Here is a 23,858-nt window from a genome sequence, read left to right on the forward strand (position 1 = left end):
CAAAACTTGTTTTCTCAATTGTATGATCGATGTTTAAACTCATAAACAAGTTTTCTTTTTATAGAAAACCAACTTATAACAGATTTTTGAAAAACAGTTAATGCTGTTATAAAAAGAACAGATTGAAAATAAAATGAACAGATTTATTTTCAAAAGCAGTTAGAGAATCTGTTATGTGAGGAGACTTAGTCAGCCATTCTGGTGCGGGAACAAAACTGAAAACCGTTTAAGATAGACAAGGCACTAAAGTCAAAAAGAATCTATTCATTTACAGATGAACAAATTTATTTTTCAAAATGATAGCAGAAAAAGCTTAACAATTAGAACACAGTCGTTTTGAAAGGTAAAAGACTTAGTCAAAATACTTGATGCACAAAATCTAATTTTCACAAGACTTAGCCAAGGCATCAGTTTAAAAATGAATCTGTTTATTTAGAAAAGAACAGATTTATTTTTATGCAGTAAACGTGTTTTTTGTAAAACATGTGACAAACAGTTTAATAAATTTTGTGCTTGCTCTTATCACATGGTCAGTGGTTAAGAGGTGAGTTACTCAGCAAAAAGCCTATTCTTAAACAACCTCTAAACACTACCTAAGACATTCTTAAAGCAAAAGGAAATATACAAGAATTGTACATAAAAGTCTTCATCAAACACACGTCTTGAAGGGGGCAGCAACCATCTTCAACAATCTCCCCCTGTTTGATGGAGACAAATCCCCATAGCTCTGTTGCTTTAAGAATCTGTACTGCACCAAATACTAAACCAGAAAAACAGAACATTGCATAACATGTAAAATGGTTTTAAGGTGCATAATTTAACTTCCTGTTTCAGCTAGCTTCACCTAGCATGGTGAGCTATTTTTCTCCCCCTTTGGATTCATCAAACAACATTTAAGCATAAGGGAAGATAAACCAGAAACATAATCATAATAGTTCAGAAAATAAAGACAAATTGTTCAGCATTACAAAATTTAATAACTGATAGAGAAAGCATGAAAATCAAGATACTTCTAATCCTTGTAGTATAGCTCTGCAAGCTGCGCCTGAACTCCTTCAATTTGATCATTAAGGTGCTGAAACCTTGCTTGAGTAGTCTCAAAGTATGCCCTCTGTTCTGCAGTCATGACATCAAGGCGATACAGAACTTGCCTTTCAAACATGGACAATGGTTCACCTCGGTATTCTGGAGTTTGATAGGCAACAATGGCATTCTGATGAGTTGCAGCAGCTTCTTCATGCACAAATTGGGGAGCAGGTGAAAAAGTCTTCATCAAACACACGTCTTGAAGGGGCAGCAACCATCTTCAACAGTTAAGTAAGTGTGAAGGTTCACTTCATAGAGGCAAAGATGAAAAACAAGATATAGTGAGGATGAGATGCAATTGCGGAATTGAAATGGGCACAAGGTGAACATCAATGGTGGTCATGGCCTTCCAAATGATGCACCATACTCATAATAATGAGCCAAAAACCGAGAACAACAATAAGAGAAAAAAAGAGACAAAAAACATAAAATGGAATGGAGAAATGGAAGGAAAATGGAATGAGAAAACTTATGGTGGTGGGTGAGAAATGCCACACCACTTGGAGGGTGATGTGCTCCAAGATGAGTGTGTTGACCACCACTTGAGAACTTCCCAAATCACTCAAGATAAGACCTCAAACCTAAGAGGACATAAGCCTCACTAAGAGCTCACACAATTTGTGCAGAGTTTCTTTACTTCATTCAATTTCAACTTGTAAAATACAATGGGTAGGCCTCCTATTTATAGGGGAAGGAGCATTGGAAAACAAGCAAGAGGGGTCGGATGGAAAAAGGGAAAAAAAGGGGTTGCGTTAGGGTTTGACTAAGTCAAACCCACATCCTAGGTTTGTCCTTCTAGAAATTAGGTCAAATTCCCTCCTAAAGGGTTGGGAACAAGCTAAATTGATAACTACTCTCCCTATTATGCTAAAGGCACCTTATTCTAGCATATCTTTGCTATTTAGACCCCTAAAGTGAGCCCAAAATTATTTACAACATATTTTATCTCTTAAGAAGACCAAAAGGAAGAACAGTTTGTGCTTTGGTTTATGCCCATCTCCTTTGGTTGGGTCCATGAGATCCTTGGTGGGGTATTGAATTGTTTGCTTAGATGATTGCTTGCCATGTGCTTTGTCTTTTTCTTCCTTGGTCATCTTCATAGCTACTTAGTTTGTATCATAGGCTTTACTACTTCCTTTTCTTGTTATGGAATTTTTAAATTTTTCAACTAAGTCAACACCAACATCTATCCAAAGTTGTGTATGTTATAGAGGCATCCATGCTTGGTCAGACGATGGACCATTTACTCCAAGGACTATTGTTGAAGTTACCATATGTAAACAAGAATCAAACTTCCACTATGCGAGCTAGGATAAATGTTACCAAGACCAAAATCTAGTTGAAAAGACCCTATATGGCAAGAACTTTGGCCAAAATTTGGTGAATGTGCCTATCATGATTAATTTGTTGACCAATGAGGCAAATATCTAATAACAAATTTATGACAAGGTCTTGTTACAAAAGAATGGAGAGAAATACTAAGTCATAAAACTTTCCAAGTTCGTTATTTTTTATCTAATGAGAGGCATACACTTCAACTCATCTCATCTTTTATTTTTGAACATGTTGAAGAACTTGAATGGTCTCGAAGATGATGCTACTAAACACATATACTTTAATTTGTTGAATAGGATGATTATAACTCAAAGGGTGATATACTCCTTCTATGAACTCAAACCAAAGATCAAATAAAGGATCTTTGAAAGAGGAGTACTAGTGGCAAATGATTTTCCTTTACAAATGTCAACATCTTCATGAGAATTATAGGCATCAACCTTGAACCATTAGAGCTTGAGGTACAATACAACATGGTCATCTACGCCAATCATTTCATTAATAACCTCTAGCTACCACACCTAAATCCTTAAAAGTGTAAGGATTTGGATTGTTATGGCATAAAAAAGAAGCTACAAATGTTGGTGAGAGAAGAAAGAGAGGAAGGCCAAGGTTAGAAGAGCTAGGCAAACTTCCTACACTGGTGGCTTCAACCTAAGTCATTTTCCTAAACAACCATTTGTTGTTGCTACAAGTAGTTTGTCATACTCCCCTATAGCATTTATTATTGCCCTTGCATCAAGTTTGACATTAGGGAGAGAAGTTCTACACATCCAAGGTCAACGAGGACACTCAAGAGTTCCCCTTGGAGGGGAAGGCAAGTTAAGCTTGTTGGGCCTTCTTCCACAAAGAGATTGCATCCAAAACACTATTTGTCAACCCCAACTTATCATCAAGTGATTGTAGGTGAAAATGATATAAAAGGCATGCAACCCTTAGATTTTAAGAAGAGTTGCAAAGCCTCCAACGATTAGGGGAGGCAAATGCCACCAGTTGTAGAAGTTTCTCAACCCTCTACTCCAGGCCATATGCGCAAACCCTACATCACCTCCTCTTTCACCAACCAATCAACCTACTCTCATTCTATGAACCCGTCAACATCTCTTGGAGCTAAGAATAAGCTTACAACTACATGTGAAATTGAAGCAAGTGCAAAAGATAAAGTGGGCACAAAGGCAAGCTAAAGTAGAGGTTATGACCCTTAAACTTTTGGAAGCTTTGGTTTATGTCCGAGCACCATAAGAAGTCTAACTCATCTCCACGGTACCACCAATGCAACCCAACTCGCAATTGTGGATAAATGCATAAGATGCTGAAAGAATACAATGCACAACAATTAAGAAGATGACTAATCTAGCCAACTTCTTAACTAATCAAATGCACACCCTAATGATGTAATTCATTAATGACAAGGAAGCTTCACCAACCTTACCACTTTCACCTTTGTTAAAGCTCATTGAAATAGCCACACAAACACCAACCTTCGACCTCGTCCTCTTAAACCCAAATAGAAGGCCAACTGAACACATCACCTTCGTTGTTGTGTTAGTAAAACTAACTGCACCACCTTTTTTTGTTTATGACAAAGAGGAAGAAAATAGGAAGACTCTTAGTGCAACAATTTTGTAACTATAATCTTTATTAGTAATATTTATATAAATTAGTATCGATGCTTTTTTATAACTATTTTCTATTTACTTTATTTCTATTTTTTGTTTTTACTAAAATTGGCCTCTAATGGTAAAACAATCACCCACCCCACCAACACACACATGCATATATCACCAACGCACACATATGCATATATGTGTTTGTGTGTGTATTGTTTTCTGAATTGCTATGCCATGTAAAAAATACTTTCACGTTTTGTTATGTCTCATGCTTTGACAAACATGATATGTATGCATTTTCTATTAAGACCCAAATAATTTAATACATGTTTAGATGCACTAGACTATCTCTGAGTGAAAATTTTGATGTTAAAAAATATAAATAAGTAATTGAATTAATCTCTAAACTGGTTATGAACCTTATAGAATGTGTCTTTTTTATCAGAAATATAGTCATGGATATCTAAATCTTCGAAGTGTTTTTGTCTTGCGCTAGACGATCCTTCAGTCTGTTTAATTAGTTAATGATTGACTAAAGTGTAATCAAAGTCATAAGAGATTTCAGTTCTATATTTAAAAACAACATATATTTGGTAAGAAACAATTTGCTTGAATTCATCTTAAACATTGTAAACAATATCCAATGCATAGTTTTATAAATTAGAAAATATATGATTCCAACAATGATTTAAAAAGAAATTTAAGTAATTAATTGATCATGAAATAAATAAAGAGCACAAACAACATGAAATCAAATTCAAAACAAGTAATTTATTTATCAAATATATTTTTATTGTTTCTTTATTTACAACTCAAGGAGAGAAGAAAGAAATGTAGCCTTCCATAATTGGACTCATATGAACACGCAACAAAGATTATATATATATATATATATATATATATATATATATATATGAAACATATAAAGATTTTATCTTTGAAAATTACACAACAATAGTCACATTAGTGAAGATTCATACAAAGAACAAGTTGCGCGACGTTTAGAATGAAAAAAAAAAGAAACAAGAAAAGAAACACATGTAGCTACAATGTTTATTGTCATTGGTCAATAGCCTTGTGTGTAATATGTTCTTACATGGGATGCTTACCATCTTCGGGTTAGTTCTTAACAAAAAAGGAGGTGTGATCCTATAAAAAAATGTATGGTGTTCGAAGGTCATGTGATCAATTCTTTGTCTATGTTCAAATATCGAAAGTGTGACAACTATAAGCAAATGATGTTTGCTTTCTTCAATTTGTGTCGTATAGACATGCAAGACGTGGTAGAAAATGACAATCACATCCTCTTAGATGGAAACTTATAGGCAAAGTATGCCTAGAATGAAAAAAAAAATTAGTATCAGATGAATGTCACAACACATAGTTATCTTAGGTGTGTTATCTATAAAAAAAAGGAATATGTAAAGGTACATGCCTTCAAATGCATTAGAAAAATGTAGGACACACAACTATCACATATGAACAATGAAAGGAAATACAAAGGAACAAACTCGGTCTTTTAATACGAGTTGTTCACCATTGTGAAAAAAGACACATAAGTTTAAGGATATCTTTAGAAAGCATGGAGGATTTAGGAAAGGAAAGAGGTTCAATCCAAATGAATTTAAAGAATGAAAGGAGAAATACTTCAACGTGATACCCAAAATAGAAAAACAACTATTTAGCTCTTGTTAGGGAAAAAATACAACATCTTGAATGTTTTGATTGTATGCTTAAACATAACAAGTTGAGAGCTTGAAAGACATGAAGGATTTGTATCTAATAGATGCTTATAAGATCATGAGTGCATATTCTTTGTCTAACATACCATAAAGCATTATGTCAAGTTTCACTTCATCTAATAAGTTAATTGAAGATTAATCAAACAATAAGTACAAACCAAGACTTCAAGATGACACATATGAAGAATATTCCAAAGCTTGAGTCTAAAGATACAGAGAACATATTCTATGTTTGTCCCAAGAAGATCCGCAATAAAAAAAAGTTCAAATATCTTTTGGGGTGTGAGCTAGAGCTGCAATGACCACCAACTCTTCTGACACTACTATTTTTCAACGTTGACTTTGTCGTCTACCTTATATAGTGTTTAATTTTAACCATTATTTGGTTTAAAAGGATCTTCTATCAAGGAAGATAAGTATTGTCATTTATCAGATAGTTTGTGTGAAAAAGAGAAGAGAAACTAATGCTACATGTCATGCATTTAATGTTTCTCAACATAAAAGCTCATCTAAGAAGAAATAAGACAATGAAGAGAGTTTAAACTACTCAGTGACCAGAAAAAGGAAATGCAACAACTAATTTTCCAAGCCTATAAGAAGACATGATTTTAAGAGAAAAATATGGAACAAAGACATAATTTTGCAAGTGCTAAAACTCTTCCAAAATATTGTGCGCCTGAAAGCTTTGTAAAGAACAATGTTTGTGTTCATTTTATCGAACTAATGAGAAAGCCTACCCTTATACAGGTCGAAAGATGTTACTCTCTCTAGTGAGCTAAGCTCATGATCTATTAATCACTCAAACCTTATGTATGTAAAAGCTAGTGGTTGTTTGTCCAAATAATACTTAGTTGAGCCAAAAGTGGCTTGGGAAATAATACTTGAATAGGGTTAAGCTAGGAGTGACTTGTTGAAAGAATACTTGGTTAAGCTAGAAGTGTCTTAATAAAATAATACTTGGTTAATTCAGGAGTGTTTGTTAAAAGAAAACTTGTTTGAGCTAGAAGTGGCTTGGAAAAGAATACTTATATGTACATTGCAACTTGAGTCTACCTAGTGGAACTTGATTAGTTGGTCAAGAACTAAACATAGTCTATGTGATCAAACGAACTAGTATAAAAATACAAAGTATTTTTACTTTCCTTTGATCTTTTACACACACACACACATATATATATATATATATATATATTTGTTTAACTAATTTAAAAAGGAAGGAAAAGTTAAAGTCAACCTTGAGAATATTCTTAGTTCTATTGGCGTACAGACGATATTAATGAAAAGCTGCAAAAAAAAATTAAAACCTAATTCAACCTTCCATTATTGTATTATTTCCCATTTCACATAGCTCTCAACTTCCAAAAGCACAAGAAAATTGCACCTTACAAGGCACTAGAAGCAGTAAACGACTAATCAAACACTAAAGAGTCAGATGATGAAGATAACTTCTCCTTCCTGATGTATAAGTTCAAGAATATGCTCAGAAAACGTGGATGATTCATGAAAGAAAAGAGTTTCAATCCAAACGAATCCAAAGAATGCAAGGAGAAGGTTGTTTGTTATGAGTGTAAGAAGATTAAACATCATAAGTAAGAATGCCCAAAACTTGACAAGGAGAAAAAGAAAGAGTTCTATAAAAAGAAAATATCTATGTCAACGTGGGAATACCTTAATCCTTTTTAGTTAGAAGATGATAATTAGGAAAAAAAAAACCATGTTGGTTTCATGGTGAACACATTGTATTACCAAACCTTACAATAATGTAAAAGTAATTGGAATAGTATCATTTGTTTGTGATTAATTTCCAAAGATTAAAAAACAAAGAATAAGAGAACTACTTCAGCACACAAGTGTTAATGTTAAAAATTTCTCGAAAAAGATATGAATAGAGTTTTAAGCTTCTTAAAGAGTTTCTTGGACGTATGAAATCAATAGTATTAAAGCAATTAATGATTTCCAAGACAACCTTAAAAACAATTTATAGAAAACATTTCTAAAGAAGCTTAATACATTAAGTGAAGATCGATTTCTTTTTCTATGTTACTCCAGGAAACATAACAAGAACAATTTAGCCGATTATATCTCATTTAATTTATTAATTGTGATATAACACAAGAAAATCAAATTATTTCAAATATTAATTGATAATCAGCACAAACATTTTTAATTTATTAATTGTGGTAGTTATAACATGAGATAATAAATTATTTTAAAGATTAATTGATTCTCATTATAAACATGTTTTTGAAACAATTTAATCTAATCGATTAACACTAATGATAATCAATTATGTAACTTAAGATAATTGATTAGGTTAAACATTAATAGATTATGTTTTTAAAGTATTTTTAAAAGATTTTTGAAAACTTTAAAGAATTATCAAAGTCAATGGTTATCATGCTTCACATGAGATGAAATCTTTTCTATATACATGACTCACACATTCAAGCATGAAAGCTAAAGACTTAATACAACCTTTGTTATTTATCATCCTCAAAAACACTAACTAGAGAAATTTAATGTTCAATCAACAATAAGTTGATTTAGTTCATGTTTTTAGTATAAGGAGTATAACATGATAATAAAATAGGTGAAATTCAATCCTAGCATTTGTTAAACTCATACGTTTGTTGAGACAATAAATAACTCATTTAAATTGAACTTTTGTGTATTTTGATAACTTCTTTTGTAAAATACATTTTCTACAAAAGTAGAATACATTTTTTTTTTATAAAAGCACATTTTTATAGTATATATCATATCTTTTAATTGATATGTGATCTTCAACTTACCTTCCTCTCTTAAACATTTCAAACATATTATTAAATATTTGTAGGTCATCCAATAGATTAATCTTGATAAGAGTGATAGGATAAAACTAACAAACTTTATCCGAATAAACTATGATAATATCTTATAAAAATAAATTTTAAACTTAACTCAATCTCATTAAATTGGTTTATAAGATGAAATATTCATCCACCTATATACTTTAATTTGGTAATTATCTCTAGCCTACGTGAATTTTCAAACATTTTGTTATACATAATTTCGTCTTATGCTTCAACAATTAGCTTAAGTCACTAGTGTTGTCTTCACTTCTTTTAATTTATTGAATAAATGGTCTGCTTTTGACCAACTAATCTGTTCATCGGACATTTGATTGTTACAACCAGCGTATTTTCGTTAATTTTGAAACCGAACTCTCAACCAATAACAAAATACTGATAATTTAAACACTAACTTGTTTAAACACTCCAAAAATCAACAACTAAAACGGACAAAGAAAGGTATAAAGCACAGAAAATGTTTCCACAATAAATTATCATGAACTATAACGAGTCATCCAATTACAACGTATAATAACTGTGTATATTTTTATAACATCTTTCTTTCAAAGTCACAGTTACAGTAATTTTCAGTTGAAGCTGTAATTTCTTTTTACATCCATCCCGGGCAAAAGTTAATCTCGTTACAATAAATACGTTATGTCGGTACAAAATACAAAGCTCGATACCAGAAAAATTAAATACGTTACCTCATTAATGTCCTCATCAGTTTTTTTCAGTGCGTTAACACAGTGTTCGACTGTTATATAAAGCCGTGGGTTATATCTCAATTAATTAAGAAAGTTCCAAACTATGAAAATATTGGTTATAAGTTTTTATACCATATTCATGCACTAAAAACAGCTGACTAACCCAAAGAAGTAACCAACACGAACCATTGCGTAAAGGTAACAAACATATTACCATTGTCTTTAAGAGAAAAAAAAATGTAGGAATGGTTGAAGAGATTGAGAATTCGTTTAGTTTTGCAACTGTACTATGATATAAATGAATGTTGTTCTGCATATTTGGTTCAGTGCGGATGCAGAACTAGAAAAACGTGGAAGATTGGAGGGTGAGTTGAGAAAAAAGGTAACGTACGTAGTGTGAGAGTGGTGGCATGATGAAAGGGTAGGTGGGGTTGTGAGTAGAGAGAGTCACGAGATAGAAAATGTAATGTAATGGAAGTAGGCTGAAAAAAGAAAAGTTCGTAAATTTTGAAGGGGGCATGAGATGAGGAAGTTATAGGCACTACTACTGTATCTGTATCTGTATCCATCATTTTCTGATTCCGCGTCATGTCACTTGGATAGAAATAGAAGAAACTAGAGACGTAGATGTGATTTGTTTTGTTGCATAGGATAATAGAAATACGAAAATCTACGTGACATAAAAAAGGTGTGGTTGCGGTTTGCCTATCAATTCATTGTATCCCCACAACGTTGGCCAATCCTCATCACTTGTTCTTCCTCACATCCCATCTCTCTCTCTCTCTCTCTCTTTCTCTCTCTACTTGGACCCCTTCCTCAGTGTCTCTTCTCTCTGGTTGCAACTTGGGTGTGAAAGGACCAAAATACGAATTTTCTGGAAAGGAAATCAATCCCCCCTCCCAAAAGAAATGCTAAAGTGTGGGAGAAAGGGGTATTAAAAGATAAGTGCCAAGCCTCAAAGTTGTCTACTCAAATATCAGATTGTGCTTTTTACCTTCTTATGGCCTATAATCTCCCTCAGTAAAGAAAACCAAGACCAAAAGGAATAAAAAAAAGTGGGAGAGAGAGGGAGAAGTAGAGAACAGAAGAGAAAAAGATAAGACTAGTAAGCTAGCATTTGTTGGTGGTGTTGTTCAGGCTCAGTACTCAAAGGGAAAGGATTTAGGAAAGAGATCTGGTATATGGTTGTGTGTGTGAATAATAGAGTGCTTGAGGTTGTGGTGTTGGTGAAGAATATTTGTGGAGATGTCAGGAGGAGGATGCAGCATAGTGTGGTTTAGGAGAGATCTGAGGGTAGAGGATAACCCGGCACTGGCTGCAGGAGTGCGAGCTGGAGCTGTGATTGCTGTTTTCATATGGGCTCCAGAAGAAGAGGGTCAATACTACCCAGGTAGGGTCTCTAGGTGGTGGCTCAAACAAAGTTTGGCTCACCTTGATTCCTCTTTGAGAAGCCTTGGCACTCCCCTAATCACCAAGCGCTCCACTAATAGTGTTTCTTCTCTATTGGAGGTCATTAAGTCAACAGGGGCTACTCAACTCTTTTTCAACCATTTATATGGTGAGTTTCCATTTTTTCCTTTTCTTACATGATGCTTATTATCTATGATATATGGTTCTTGTGTTTTCTAGTGCAACTTCCTTCCTTTCCTTTTAGATGATTATTGGTTATCATATCATGCTACCTTGTTTTGTTTTGTTCAATTGTTTGTGGAGGGGTTATGTGAAAACCTCTAGATTGCTACCTAAAGATGGTCTATGACTATAGCAGATTCATTGTTTTGTAATAATGACCAACATCATTATATATTGTAGGATCTTAATTCTATCAATTCTAGTTGTTTCTATTATTATTTGGTGAACTTTTTCTTTATAGTTTGTATTATGGTTGTCAGAATTTTTCTTCTTCGTATAACCTGTCTTGTCATTTGCAATCTCTATTTATATCGTTGGATTTCCTTTTTCATAGTTTCATAAGAAAAGTGAAGTTCGTCACTGCAGCTTCATGATGATATCAAAGTGAGTAATTATCTGTGTTGCAGATCCATTGTCACTTGTGAGGGATCACCGAACAAAGGAGGTTCTGACTGCTCAAGGCATTACCGTACGTTCATTCAACTCAGATTTATTGTATGAACCATGGGATGTGAATGATGCTCATGGCCAACCATTCACAACTTTTTCTGCTTTTTGGGAAAGATGCCTCAGCATGCCTTATGACCCACAAGCACCTCTTCTCCCACCTAAGAGAATTATTCCAGGTCTACTTTTATTCATTTTTCTTCTTAGCCTCACATTTTTTGTTCTTTATTAATTTAATATCGATTGTGGGCCAGCTGCGTAAGTCATTCACCTTTGTGGTGCTAGTTTGAAGTCTCCATTCAACAAATTATCCAAATTGGGAAATAAACACCGATGCTTTTAACCGCTTAAAAAGTTCCTCTGTAACATACCAAAAAGGTACATAAGTAAAATCATACTATTTAATGAGATGGAGCTTGTTTTAAATTTTAAATGCAATCAAAATTTCATATATCATTCTGCCAATAGGCTTCCAAAGTTGGTCCTCCTACCATTGTAAACAAATAAAATTAAAGATGCAACAAATACTCTATTCAGTGTTACAGCCGACATATTTTGGTTATGTAGATATGCAAGCTTTATGGTCTGAAATTTTTTCCTCTATTGTAATGGAGATCTAATTCAATCACCAATTCATGACACTTTGCATGATTAATGGACTAAATTATTGTCAAAAACTTTGGAAGAGTATGACTGTACTTTCATTATTGACGAATTGAATCAAGGACCACACTAGTAATGATCTTAGTTTTGTAAACTCCACAAGTATGTCATGTGTACTTCAGTATATTTGGTAAAAAAGAATTCTATTTAGCTCTGTCATTTGTCATGAATTTCATTTGCACTATGTTAACTATTGTTGGTTTGTTTCAGGTGATGCTTCAAGGTGCCCTTGTGATACATTGGTGTTTGAAGACGAATTAGAGAAGGCAAGCAATGCGCTTCTTTCTCGAGCATGGTCACCGGGGTGGAGCAATGCTGACAAGGCATTGGCTGCATTCGTAAATGGTCCTCTGATTGAATACTCAAAGAATCGTAGGAAGGCTGATAGTGCCACAACCTCATTTCTCTCTCCACATTTGCACTTTGGTGAGGTGAGTGTAAAGAAAGTGTTCCATCTTGTCCGCATTAAGCAAGTGTTTTGGGCCAATGAAGGGAACAAGGCTGGTGAAGAGAGTGTGAACTTGTTTCTCAAGTCTATTGGTCTTAGAGAGTATTCGAGGTATATCAGTTTCAACCACCCCTACAGTCATGAGAGGCCCCTTCTGGGCCACCTTAAGTTTTTCCCTTGGGTGGTGAATGAAGGGTACTTCAAGGCTTGGAGACAAGGCAGAACAGGGTACCCTTTGGTGGATGCTGGAATGAGAGAGTTGTGGGCAACTGGTTGGTTGCATGATCGGATACGTGTTGTGGTTTCAAGTTTCTTTGTGAAGGTGCTGCAGCTTCCCTGGAGATGGGGAATGAAGTATTTCTGGGATACCCTTTTGGATGCAGATCTTGAGAGTGATGCCCTTGGTTGGCAGTACATATCTGGTACTCTCCCTGATGGTCGCGAATTTGATCGAATAGATAATCCACAGGTGCTGTTGCTTCTGTGTAAAAACTACATAATCTTGCTTTGTGTGGATGACTTTTTGTGTATGTTCATCTCTGTACATGTTTGTGTTTCTTTTTGTATTGAAAAGGAAAGCAATGTCACGAGTTTCATAATCCTGTTCTTATTACTTTTCTGGTTTGAATATTTTGTGCCGGATCAAAGACTCTTTTGTCCACCACTGAGGTTTGTACAAATGAAATGGAACAAAAAGTACTTCCACCTCTTCTCTAAACTCCCTTAAATATTTATGGTTTGAATTTTAGATGAAGGCAAAAGGTCCATCTCAATATTGATTGCAATTCAGTGAGTAGTGAGAAGTTTCATTTGTCTGATCTGGAGTGATGCCTTCTTTTAACTCTGTTAACTGTTTGAGAGTAAAAATTCTCGGCATGAACAAGACAACACTCTGGCCTATTTTGCCTTTGAAAATTTGAGATGGTCATTCTTATCACTCTAATACGGTTGACGAATCATAATTTTTGAGTTAATATTTTGACTCAATCATGATTTTGTTTCTTCAAGGGGCAATTGGATTCAAACTCGAGATATTTTGATTATGATTTATGATATTTGACATTAACATTTTGACACTTAAGCTATATGCTAATGTCAGCTATTTGAATGCTTAAAGATGACAAATAACATGATTGATAAACTCATTTGATTACTTCTTTTTTTTTAGTTTGAGGGGTATAAATGTGACCCAAATGGAGAATATGTTCGACGCTGGCTTCCTGAACTTGCTAGATTACCAACTGAATGGATACACCATCCGTGGAATGCACCAGAGTATGTACTGCAAGCTGCTGGAATTGAACTTGGTTCAAATTATCCTCTTCCCATTGTGGGAATAGATGCTGCAAAAGTTAGATTACAAGAAGCACTTATACAAACGTGGCAACAAGAAGCAGCTTCAAGAGCTGCAATTGAAAATGGAACCGAGGAAGGGCTTGGAGACTCATCTGAATCAGCCCCTATTGCTTTTCCCCAAGACACACTCATGGAAGAAAGGCCTGCTGAACCTGTTAGGAACAACCCACCTCATGGTACTCGGCGCTATGAGGATCAGATGGTCCCAAGCATGACTTCTTCCCATGTGAGAGTGGAAGAGGAAGAAACATCTTCAGACCTTCGAAATTCAGCAGCAGACAACAGAGCAGAAGTTCCTACAAATGTGACCACACAACAAAATGCAAGAGAGACAGTGAATCAAGGAGAGCTGCTGAATGTAAATAGAAACACTCGAGTACAGAATAATGCTACAATGTGGCTGAGAAATGCAGCTGAAGATTCCACAGCAGAATCTTCAATTAGTACTAGGAGAGAAAGGGATGGAGGTGTAGTTCCAGTTTGGTCTCCCCCAGCATCTAACTTTTCAGAACAATATGCAGATGATGAAAATGGTATTGGAGCCAGTTCATCTTACTTGCAGAGGCAGCATCCTCAGTCTCATCAATTGATGAACTGGACGCGGCTACCTCAGACTGGGTGAGATTTCCCAAAGCACTGAAAAGATTAATGGCATATTTGTACTTTGTGCTTCATGCCAAACTCTTTCATTACGACTTTCCTAGGTCATGTTCTACAACCATTTGGTGATTTTGGGAATAGTGTGGCTAACCTGCTTCTGTTCAATTTTCTTAGCCTTATTTAAAGATCTATGAAGCACTTGTTCATGCTTGCTTTTTTGGTTTTCTCACTCTTCTGATTCTCCTCTTCACGAGTACTAGATAAGTTGTAGAATTTTGTTACATCTATAAACACCTAGCGAATGCCAATATTTTTGTCCTGTTGGATGATGTTTTTGGCAATGGATTATCTGCAGTGACTTACCACATTAATTTTACCACTGCATGATATTCTAACCTTTTCAATAAATTTTATCTATATAATATATTTTTATTATATAATAGAGGTTTGAAAGAACAAAAGGTGGATCATAACACTTGACCGTGTCTAGTTTTTCTAACCGTTCCTGTTGTTTCTGATCTAAGGTTATGATCCTTTCCATCTTCTTGTTACATGTTACAATTAACATTTTCATTACAGGTAATTCAGAGGTAGAACGTGCTGATTAGTATCAGGGAGATGGAAAATGCAGTCTCCCCTCATCTTTTGGGAAAAGTGGGATGGCGAATCTCGTATTGGACCTACATGTGATCATTTCCTACATCCTTAAACATGTCTTGACACATGATTAACGGCTGACCACGATGTGCATGAAAATTTCAGTTCATGCGGGTAGTAGTTTCATCTGCAGTGCCTTTTGCTCTCTTGTACAAAATTTTTAGGCCTACTGTATAGTATAATTTGTGTTGTGGAGGAGAAAGAGCCACTATTCGAATTGGACCTTTGGTCGTCTCTTAAACTCAGGGTTGTGCTTATAATTTGAGGTAGTTAGTTATTTACATTTCCTGTCCCGTAATCCTGTACATTTATTTTGACTGCTGTAAAGTGCATTCATCTCGGTGCTCACATCTACAAAACTTCTCTGTGGCAAACTAAAAGACAGTGCCATGACACTTTTTGGTTTTGTTTTTCCTGTCCTTGTAATGCTTATTGCTGAAATTTCCTATGGTTGAGTAAAGATATGCAACAATTTACTAACTTACTCCTGAACTATATTTTATGAAAGATTGGGAACTTGCATTTCTAAGGGTATCGCTAAAGCAATATAAGCTAAGTAAATATTACAGATCCCGAAGGTTTGTTCAAGTTCATGGAATGGAAGTGTATCATTTATATTTTAGAGGAGATGATTATGATTGATTATGTTACAATACATCGTTTAGGTTTAGTTGTTTGTTTACTTCTAGGAATTTGTAGTGTAGTTGATGTGAGTGTTCAATGTGAACACAGAATATATATTTTTATTTCATTTTGTTACTTTTTCAACAAGAATATACTCTCTCTAAATAGAAATAGTTTTATAAGAGACTTCTCAAATTTTATATTTTCTTTCATAAAAGTTATATTTTAAATTACATTTAAAATTATAGTATAAATGACATTCAAAACTATAATTAAAGGTAATAATTATTGGTTATTTAAATTTTAAAATAAAATTGATGATGACTTTGAGTTTAATGCTAACAAATTTCTCTCTTAAACTCAATCCTTTCATATTTTTCTTTCAGATTGCTTTCTTGATTGTCATCACCCACACATCCAATTTTATGTTTTTCTTAACCCCAATTGCCTCCAATATTTTCCCAGCAACCACCACATTTTTCTGGGTTAAAAGCAACTTTAGTTTTCTTCACTGCAACAACTCATGCAGAGTTTTGATTTGAATTACTTTTAGTCTCCAAAACACTCCTCCAAAATCAAAACCACTATTTCAAGTAGAACACAACCAAGTTTCTTATCGTCACAAAGAACTTTATTGTACCCCGCTGTCAGACTGTCTGAAGTATTATTTCCTGCACTTTCATCAACAATAAAAAAATATGGAAGATACTTGTCATTGACCTTTGGTTCTGCTCCCAGCTTCTTCATAGCTTCAAGGGAATTTGAAAACTTATAAGGGGTTTCTAATTTGGACTGTAATTCATTGACCTTTTCTTTTTGTGCCAAAAACAACAAATGGAGTTCTTCTACTTGATTTACTATACTTTCTTTGTCTTTCTCTATATCAACATATTTTTCTTCCAATTTTTTAAACCTTTCCAGGTTACCAAAGTTTGCTTCAACACTCTCCAATTGAGATACCAAGACATTCCTTTCATTTAGAAGATTGTGTTACTATTTAGTAAATTGCAAAATTCTTCCAAGCTACTTGATTTTGCCCTTAAACCTTCAAGCTCTATTTTTCATCACAAAGCGATTTCTTCGATAATGTACTCTTTAATTTGAGTTTGAACATCCAATTATTTGCCATCTCCACGTGTGCGAGCACTTGTCCATTTTTGTCCTTCAAGTGCAAAATTCAGTCTTTCATGCAAACTGAACAACCTTTCTCCGATAATTGTCTCATACTGAGAATATTACTCTTCAAGCCAGGTACATAATAAACATTCTCCATTGTACCTTTTCTTTCGTCCTTTTGAGAAAAAAATATTTTTCATGGCCTTTGACGGGAACCTTAGTTGAGTCTGTAAAAGACACATGTCCATCTTCTATCTCTTGTATATCAAGAAAGAGATGTTTGTGCCCACACATATGATTACTAGCACCAGTGTCTAGATACCATATCATGTCACTATCCAGGGTGATGTCTTCATTGGCCTTCATGAGAATTCCTTCATCTTTTGTCTCATCATTCAACATTTGGACGATTTGAACAACCACCATGATCACGACCTCGTCTACGCCAGTTTTGTTGGTTCATTTGTCCCTTCTCTTCATTGTTGTTTCCATGACCACGACCTCCGCGCCGACGTCCTCTTCCTGAGTTATGTTGCGCGTACATCACCTTGTCTTCTTTGATGGTCATCTTTGTTTGTAAGGTTCCTCCAAGACTTCTCTTTTTTTCTTCTTTCGTTGTTCATGTGCTTCAAGAGAACCCGTGAGATCATCAATGTGTTGAAGATGGTTGCTGCCCCTTCAAGATTGTGTTTGATGTTGACTTATGTTGTGTTTGATGAAGACTTATATGTACATTTCATTTGTATTTTGCTTTGCTTTAAGTGTGTCTTAGGTAGTGCTTAGAGGTTGTCTAAGAGTGGGCTTTTTGCTGAGTAACTCACCTCATAACCACTGGCCATGTGATAAGAACAAGCATAAGTTTTCTTAAACTGTTTTTCACATGTTTTACACAAAAACACGTTTACTGCATAAAAATAAATCTGTTCTTTTCTAAATAAACAGATTCATTTTTTTCACTGATGCCTTGGCTAAGTCTTGTAAAAATTAGATTTTGTGCATCAGGTATTTTGACTATGTCTTCTTCTTTTCAAAACGACTGAGTTTTAAATTGTTAAACTTTCTCTGTTTTCGTTTTGAAAAATAAATCTGTTCATCTGTAAATGAATAGATTCTTTTTGTCTCTGGTGCCATGTCAAGCTTAAACGTTTTTCAGTTTTTATCTCAGCACCAGAATGGTTGACTAAGTCTCCTCACTTAACAAATTCTCTAACTGCTTTTGATCCTGCCTGTTGACCAGAACGTTGGAACTTGCCTCGTCAAACTTGGATCGACGTGTGCACCGCTTCAACCTCCGTCCTTCGTCACGATCCACCTCAAGAACCTGCAAAAGAACAGAGCGGCGCCGCTGCGGCCGATCGCACTCCAACGCCCAAGTCAGTGACTGAACCACCAAATACTTCAAGAGCAACACTCAAGAACTCTCAAGGAACCGTGAACCAATTCTCTCTCACAGTATGCTTAAGAACTCGCAAGCGTAAAGAAGACAATCTGAACGTGCGTACCTCAGAAGTTCGTTGGGAAACCCTTTTATACCTGGTCACTTTCTCTCTCCTGGCAGTTACACATTTGGACACGTGGCTCGCATCCAGTCGTACACGTGCCATCATCTGGAGCCTCCTTGACTTGGGCACTGCTTCTGACTCTCTCTCTTGGCTAAGTTACTTATGCATGGTACTACCCAGTGCATAGCTAACTAGGAGCGCGATCTCTACTGGGATTGGCGAGTTAGGGTGCCCTCGTACACCTTCCCTGTGGTCTCGCCGGCCGCCTTCATAATCTGCACTACCTTCATCTTTGGCGACGTGCTCGATCCGGCGATCTCTAATCACTTGGTCGCCTGAGTTTACATCTGGCGACTTCATCTTTAACCCGGTGACCGCCGGTTCTGGTATGCTGGAGATCGGAGCACGCCAACTTAATAACTGGCGACTTCACGAGCCCCCCGACTTCCTTCCCTTCTGCCAACCTGGCGTCTCGTCAACACGCCTGTACTGTAGCTTGATGCCACGTCATCACTTCCGACTACCAGGGCGGTACACAAGCCCCCCAGTCTTAAGCAAAGACTTGTCCAGCGAAAAGACTAAAAGAGTCACGTTAATACCGATCTACGTGGCACTGGCGCAGAATTCCAAGCGGTTGTACTTTCTGCTTCTCTGACGCTCCACCAAACACTCCTCCCATCGTTCGACACGTGGCTTCATCAACGGTTACCTTCAGTTAACGTTAGCGCTTCCCAAACCCATTTCGAAAAACCCTTAAACCCATTTCGCTCCACTGTTCCATCACTTTCTTCGTATTCTCAGACGCTCCAACTCTCTTCTGCGAAAAGCTCTCAACGTTCTTCAACCTCCTGAATCACCAACTCCCTTCATCACTCTTCTGATCATAAAAAGGTACTTCCTTTCCTTCTTCTGCTGGGTTTTCCTGCATTTTAACCGATTCGCATCATCCTTTAACTGTCTGGTGCATACGTTGTGGGTTGTCTTTTCTATTTCTCCTTCTTCGTAACTTAGGGCTTCGTCTTCGTTACAACGAACCCTCGTTCGTTCGTTTTCTCACCCTTCTTTCATGATTGAGTCAGCCTCTGTGAATCCTGATCACCTTTTCTTTTCTTCTTCCTTTGCAGCTTCCGTAATGACTCGCTCAAAGATCAGCCCAAATCCTCCTCCTTCGTCACGAAACCCCTCCTCACAAGCACACAACCCACCGCGAGCACGTGCTGCTTCTTCTTCTCAGGCTGAGAGGCCTGCACCCTCCCGCCCCAACTTGGCTCAGGCTACTCCACCTGTCGCCGGAGGAGCCTCTGTGCCTTCTCCAGATTTCAAAAAACTGTACCCATGGGCCACCTCGACCTTGCTGAAGGAAACCTCCTCAGTAAACTCTGCTGGGGCGGTTCTTCGACTGACGAAAGGGGATGAGCCTCACCAATCGTTCCACAAGGAGCATGACGATAGAATGACGGTGCTACCTTGCCCCCCCGACCTGCCCGTTTGCGCCGACGACAAGTGGAACAACGGCGGGTTGTTCTGCTTTGTCTACACCACCTTGTTCAAGAAGGTGAAACTTAGGTTTCCCTTCACTCGCTTTGAAAGGGAGCTTCTCACCGAGCTCGACATCGCCGCCGCCCAGCTCCATCCCAACAGCTGGGCGTTCGTACGGGCGTTCCAGATAATGTGCGACCACTTGGGGCTGCCAGCGTCAGTGGATGTTTTCCTATTTCTTTTTGAAGCCAAGCACCCAGGAGATCGCCTATGGGTAAGCTTGAAAGGGATTGCTGGGAGGTCGATCCTCTCTATCTTCCAGCAATCCTACAAAGACTGGAAGGGCAAGTTCGTCCAGGTGCGCCCCAACGACAAGGACGCTCCTCTGCTCGACGGTTTCCCCTTGTATTGGGTAAACAAGGGGAACAAAGAGTCCAAAAGTAGCTTCAGGAGGCCAAGAAGTCCTGATAGCATGGGTGCCTTGGACAGAGACCTCTGCTTCTTCTGGAAGAGTGTGGCAGACGCCAACATTACCTTCCTCACCACCACGCTCATCTGCTTCGAGTTCTTCGAAGATCAACTCGAAATTCGCATAGGTTAGAACTCACCTCAACGTCTAAGTCTTTATTTTGACATTACCTCTGTTAACTGTTTCTGGGTGTCTTGTGCGTTGTGCGCAAGACTTTGGTTTTATTTTCTGCACCATTTATCTGCTTTGCTGCATACTGCCTTATGCATTTATTTCTCTCCCTGAGCTAACCCATGCATTTTTGCTTTATGCAGATCATATGTTGGGCCAGGGCAAGCTCGCTGAACTGAGGGCGCTCGCCCGAACCCACGGGTTGGCATCGGGTTCCCAAACCGTGCCAAACTCTGTGGTGGAGATCGCCGCCGCACAGGGCCGATCGCCACCAAAAGGCCCAACTCCTCCCGATGTCCAACCCGCCAACCAACGCAAAAAGCTTATCCTCAGGAAACCAAAGAGGAAAGCTCCCCAAGTAGTCCATGAGGAGGAAGAGGAAGACGACGAGGCGACTGAAGATGGCCTCGTCACGAAGAGGAAGAGGGTGGCCCCTTCTTCACCATCTGCTCCACCCCCTCTTCCAACATCAACACCACCATCTACGCCTGCCCCGCCTCCAATATTGCCTCCTCCACCAGCTCCCGCCTCGCCAGTCCAAGCGATCCCTTTGGCATCTGCGCCTCCTGTGGTTGAGGCCGCCGAAACCAACTTCTTGGAGAACCCCCCGAGCGCCTCCACGCCTTACATATCAGCTGGAGGGGGTCCTCCCTCAAATGCCTCAACCGCAAACGTTGCACCAATCGGGGATGAAGGTGCTCACCACTCTCCAATTCTTATTACTGAATCCCCGACGTCGCCACCACGCCAAGAAGCACCCGCTGAGCAACCAATTCAAGAAGGTGGCGGCGAAAACCAACAACGAGCCCACCCGGTGCCCCCACAAGCAAACCTCTCTCTTGAGGTCAAGAGGATGTGGGAGCCCTTCTCAGCAAAGCTAAAGATGATGGCGGAGGATTTCCCTGCCATTATATCCAAAGCTGTGGAGAGCTCCACCAGAAAGCTCCAGGATGACCTCTTCGCCCTTCGAACTGAGAATAGCACTATAAAGATTGAGGCGGAGAAGTTATCCTGCAATCTGACACTCGCCGAGATTGAACACTCCCGAGTAGAAGATGCAATGAGCACCGAGCTCCGGGTGGCGCGCAAGGAGGCCACCAATCTCCGCCATAAGGTACAGCTCTTGGCTCAAGAGAAGATCGAGCTAGAGAGCAAGCTGGTGCCTTATCGCGTCAAAGTGGCTGACCTGGAGGCCTTGATTAAAACTGACGCCGCCAAGGTGAAGAAACTGGAACAAAGGTCAGCCGATCGGGAGGTCTTCCTGGGAAAGGTGGAGAAGGAGAGGGACGACACCATGGCTAAGCTTGCTGAAGCCAACAAAGAAAAAGGGAAGATTGCTGCTGAACTGGGCCAGGTGCAGGCAGAATCCAAGAAGGTTGCTGAAGACCTTCTTCAAGCTCAGGAAACCATCGAAAAACTCAAGAAGCAAGCTGAAGAGCTGGAGCAGCAGAATGAGGGGCTGAAGAAACAAACTGAAGAACTTAAGAAACAGATCGAAGAGCTTAATCTGAGTTCTGCCCAAATTCTTGCTGCTGGATTCGAGGCCGCACGGGAACAGTTTGCCTGCTTGTTCCCCGATCTAGATCTTAGCATGGTGTCCCTCAACAACGAGGTGGTGGATGGGAAGGTTGTTCCCGCTGAAGACTAATCGATTTCCTCCATCCACTACCTTTATGCTTTCTCCTTACATACAATTGTAATAAACTTTATATTTTCCTGTACATGTGCCTTGAATCTGATACTCACTTTAATGATAAAGTCTTTGTATTTCCTCTTGCAACTTCTTTGGCTGCTTTAACTTTCCTTGCGCAATTTGCTTCAAGAAATTAACTTAGCGATTTCGTAAGCGCGATTATACACTTAATTGCTTCGAACCACTGACTTTCGAATAACAATCACTCTAACAACTTGTAATCCCAAGGTAATGAACCTTAGCGTAAAATCACTCTTCAAACAACGAACTTTAACTCAACTAATGGCTTAAGACATCGCTTCACCCGATCTGCCTTATCAAAATGGGTCTTAACTTCTCGCCATTGCTTGAACTTTTCCTGGTCGCCAAAGACTCTTGGCGATATCAACTTCTTTTTTGCTTCATACCTTGGCCATTGTTCCTTTATCTGGGGGTAGAGGCGCCTTTCGGATCCTTCTCTACCTTCTTGAGCTTCAGAACAAGAGACCGGGTGGCTAGGCGCTCTCTTCGAACCTACCTTAGCCACCCTCCAAACTTCTTCCACCCTTTACACCATACCTGAACTCGTTCGAGACGAGAAGGATTTTATCTTGCCTGAACTCGCTCATCGGCGAGGAGGTCTTTAACTCGCCTGAACTCGCTCATAGGCGAGAAGGTCTTTAACTCGCTTGAACTCGCTCATAGGCGAGAAGGTCTTTAACTCGCCTGAACTCGCTCATCGGCAAGAAGGTCTTTAATCCACTCAATTGACAAGAAGGGTTTGGTGAAGGATACCTTGTTGAATGAAATATTGTTTTAGACACATGAATTCGGTTCCATTGTCAGAGCGAACCATTTTAACACATTTGTTGTATTGCCTCTCAACGAGTGTGAAATTTTTTTTCAAAGTCACTGATACCTCTGTTTTTTCTTTTAACAAATAGATCCAAACTGCTCGTGAACAATCATCCACAATTGTCAAAAAATATGAAGCACCACAGGATGAAGGAGTTTTATAAGGACCCCATAAGTCACAATGAATTAAATAAAAAATATCCAAAGCTTGATGCGCACTTAAGAAAAACTTATCTCTCGTTTGTTTCGATTTTTCACAAACTTCACAAACTTTATTCAACTCATCACGAGTACATTTCCCACTTATATCAGGAAGCATTTGCACAATCTTAAATGACGGATGTCCTAATCTTTGGTGCCAAAGTGCTAGTTGATTTTCCATCTTGACATGACATGCTTGAGTCTTCCGTACCCCACGATACCAATAAAGCCCATCTTTCCGTTCATCTACTCGAATCAGCGTCCTCGAAGTGCGGTCCTGTATAATACACAATTTATCAGTGAATGTTACAACACAATTTTCTTCATCCGTCAATTGAGGTACTGAAAGTAAATTGCATTTTAATTTGGGAACATAAAGGACATTTTTCAATTCAAGTCCTTCTTCAAGAGTCACTGTTCCCTGTTCGCAAGCTAGAACACGTTCACCATCGGGTAACCCTACGGGGCACCTTTGTATAGTTTCCTTTTCACTCAAATTTTTCAGTGACCCGGTCATATGGTTTGATGCCCCACTGTCAATAATCCACAAATCCCAAATGCTCTTACCAGTCATTTTCTCTGATTCATTTGATTTTTGTTTGCTGATCATATCAACCAGTACCTTCCATTGTTCATTGGTCAGACCTGCCATCTC

At 38.0% G+C, this 23,858-nt stretch overlaps 1 protein-coding gene across 3 annotated transcripts; it reads left to right on the forward strand.

Annotated features, from left to right (window-relative positions):
• Positions 1–9,636: 9,636 nt before the first annotated feature.
• Positions 9,637–15,598, forward strand: LOC137826085 (cryptochrome-1). 3 transcript variants are annotated; one of them, XM_068631933.2, is made up of 5 exons: positions 9,637–10,869; positions 11,351–11,569; positions 12,264–12,970; positions 13,670–14,475; positions 15,037–15,598. In XM_068631933.2, exons 1-5 carry the CDS (start codon positions 10,557–10,559, stop codon positions 15,038–15,040), a joined length of 2,049 nt encoding a protein of 682 aa, XP_068488034.1. In that variant the 5' UTR covers positions 9,637–10,556; the 3' UTR covers positions 15,041–15,598. The 3 variants fall into 3 exon arrangements, with proteins under 3 accessions (XP_068488034.1, XP_090149586.1, XP_090149587.1); XM_090293461.1 differs by having other exon boundaries at positions 10,097–10,869; positions 11,351–11,768; XM_090293460.1 differs by lacking the exon at positions 15,037–15,598 and having other exon boundaries at positions 13,670–14,671.
• The last annotated feature ends 8,260 nt before the right edge of the window (positions 15,599–23,858 follow it).

The sequence above is a fragment of the Phaseolus vulgaris genome, chromosome 8 (genome assembly GCF_051622355.1).
Source record: "Phaseolus vulgaris cultivar YP4 chromosome 8, ASM5162235v1, whole genome shotgun sequence".
Classification (NCBI taxonomy): Eukaryota; Viridiplantae; Streptophyta; class Magnoliopsida; order Fabales; family Fabaceae; genus Phaseolus; species Phaseolus vulgaris.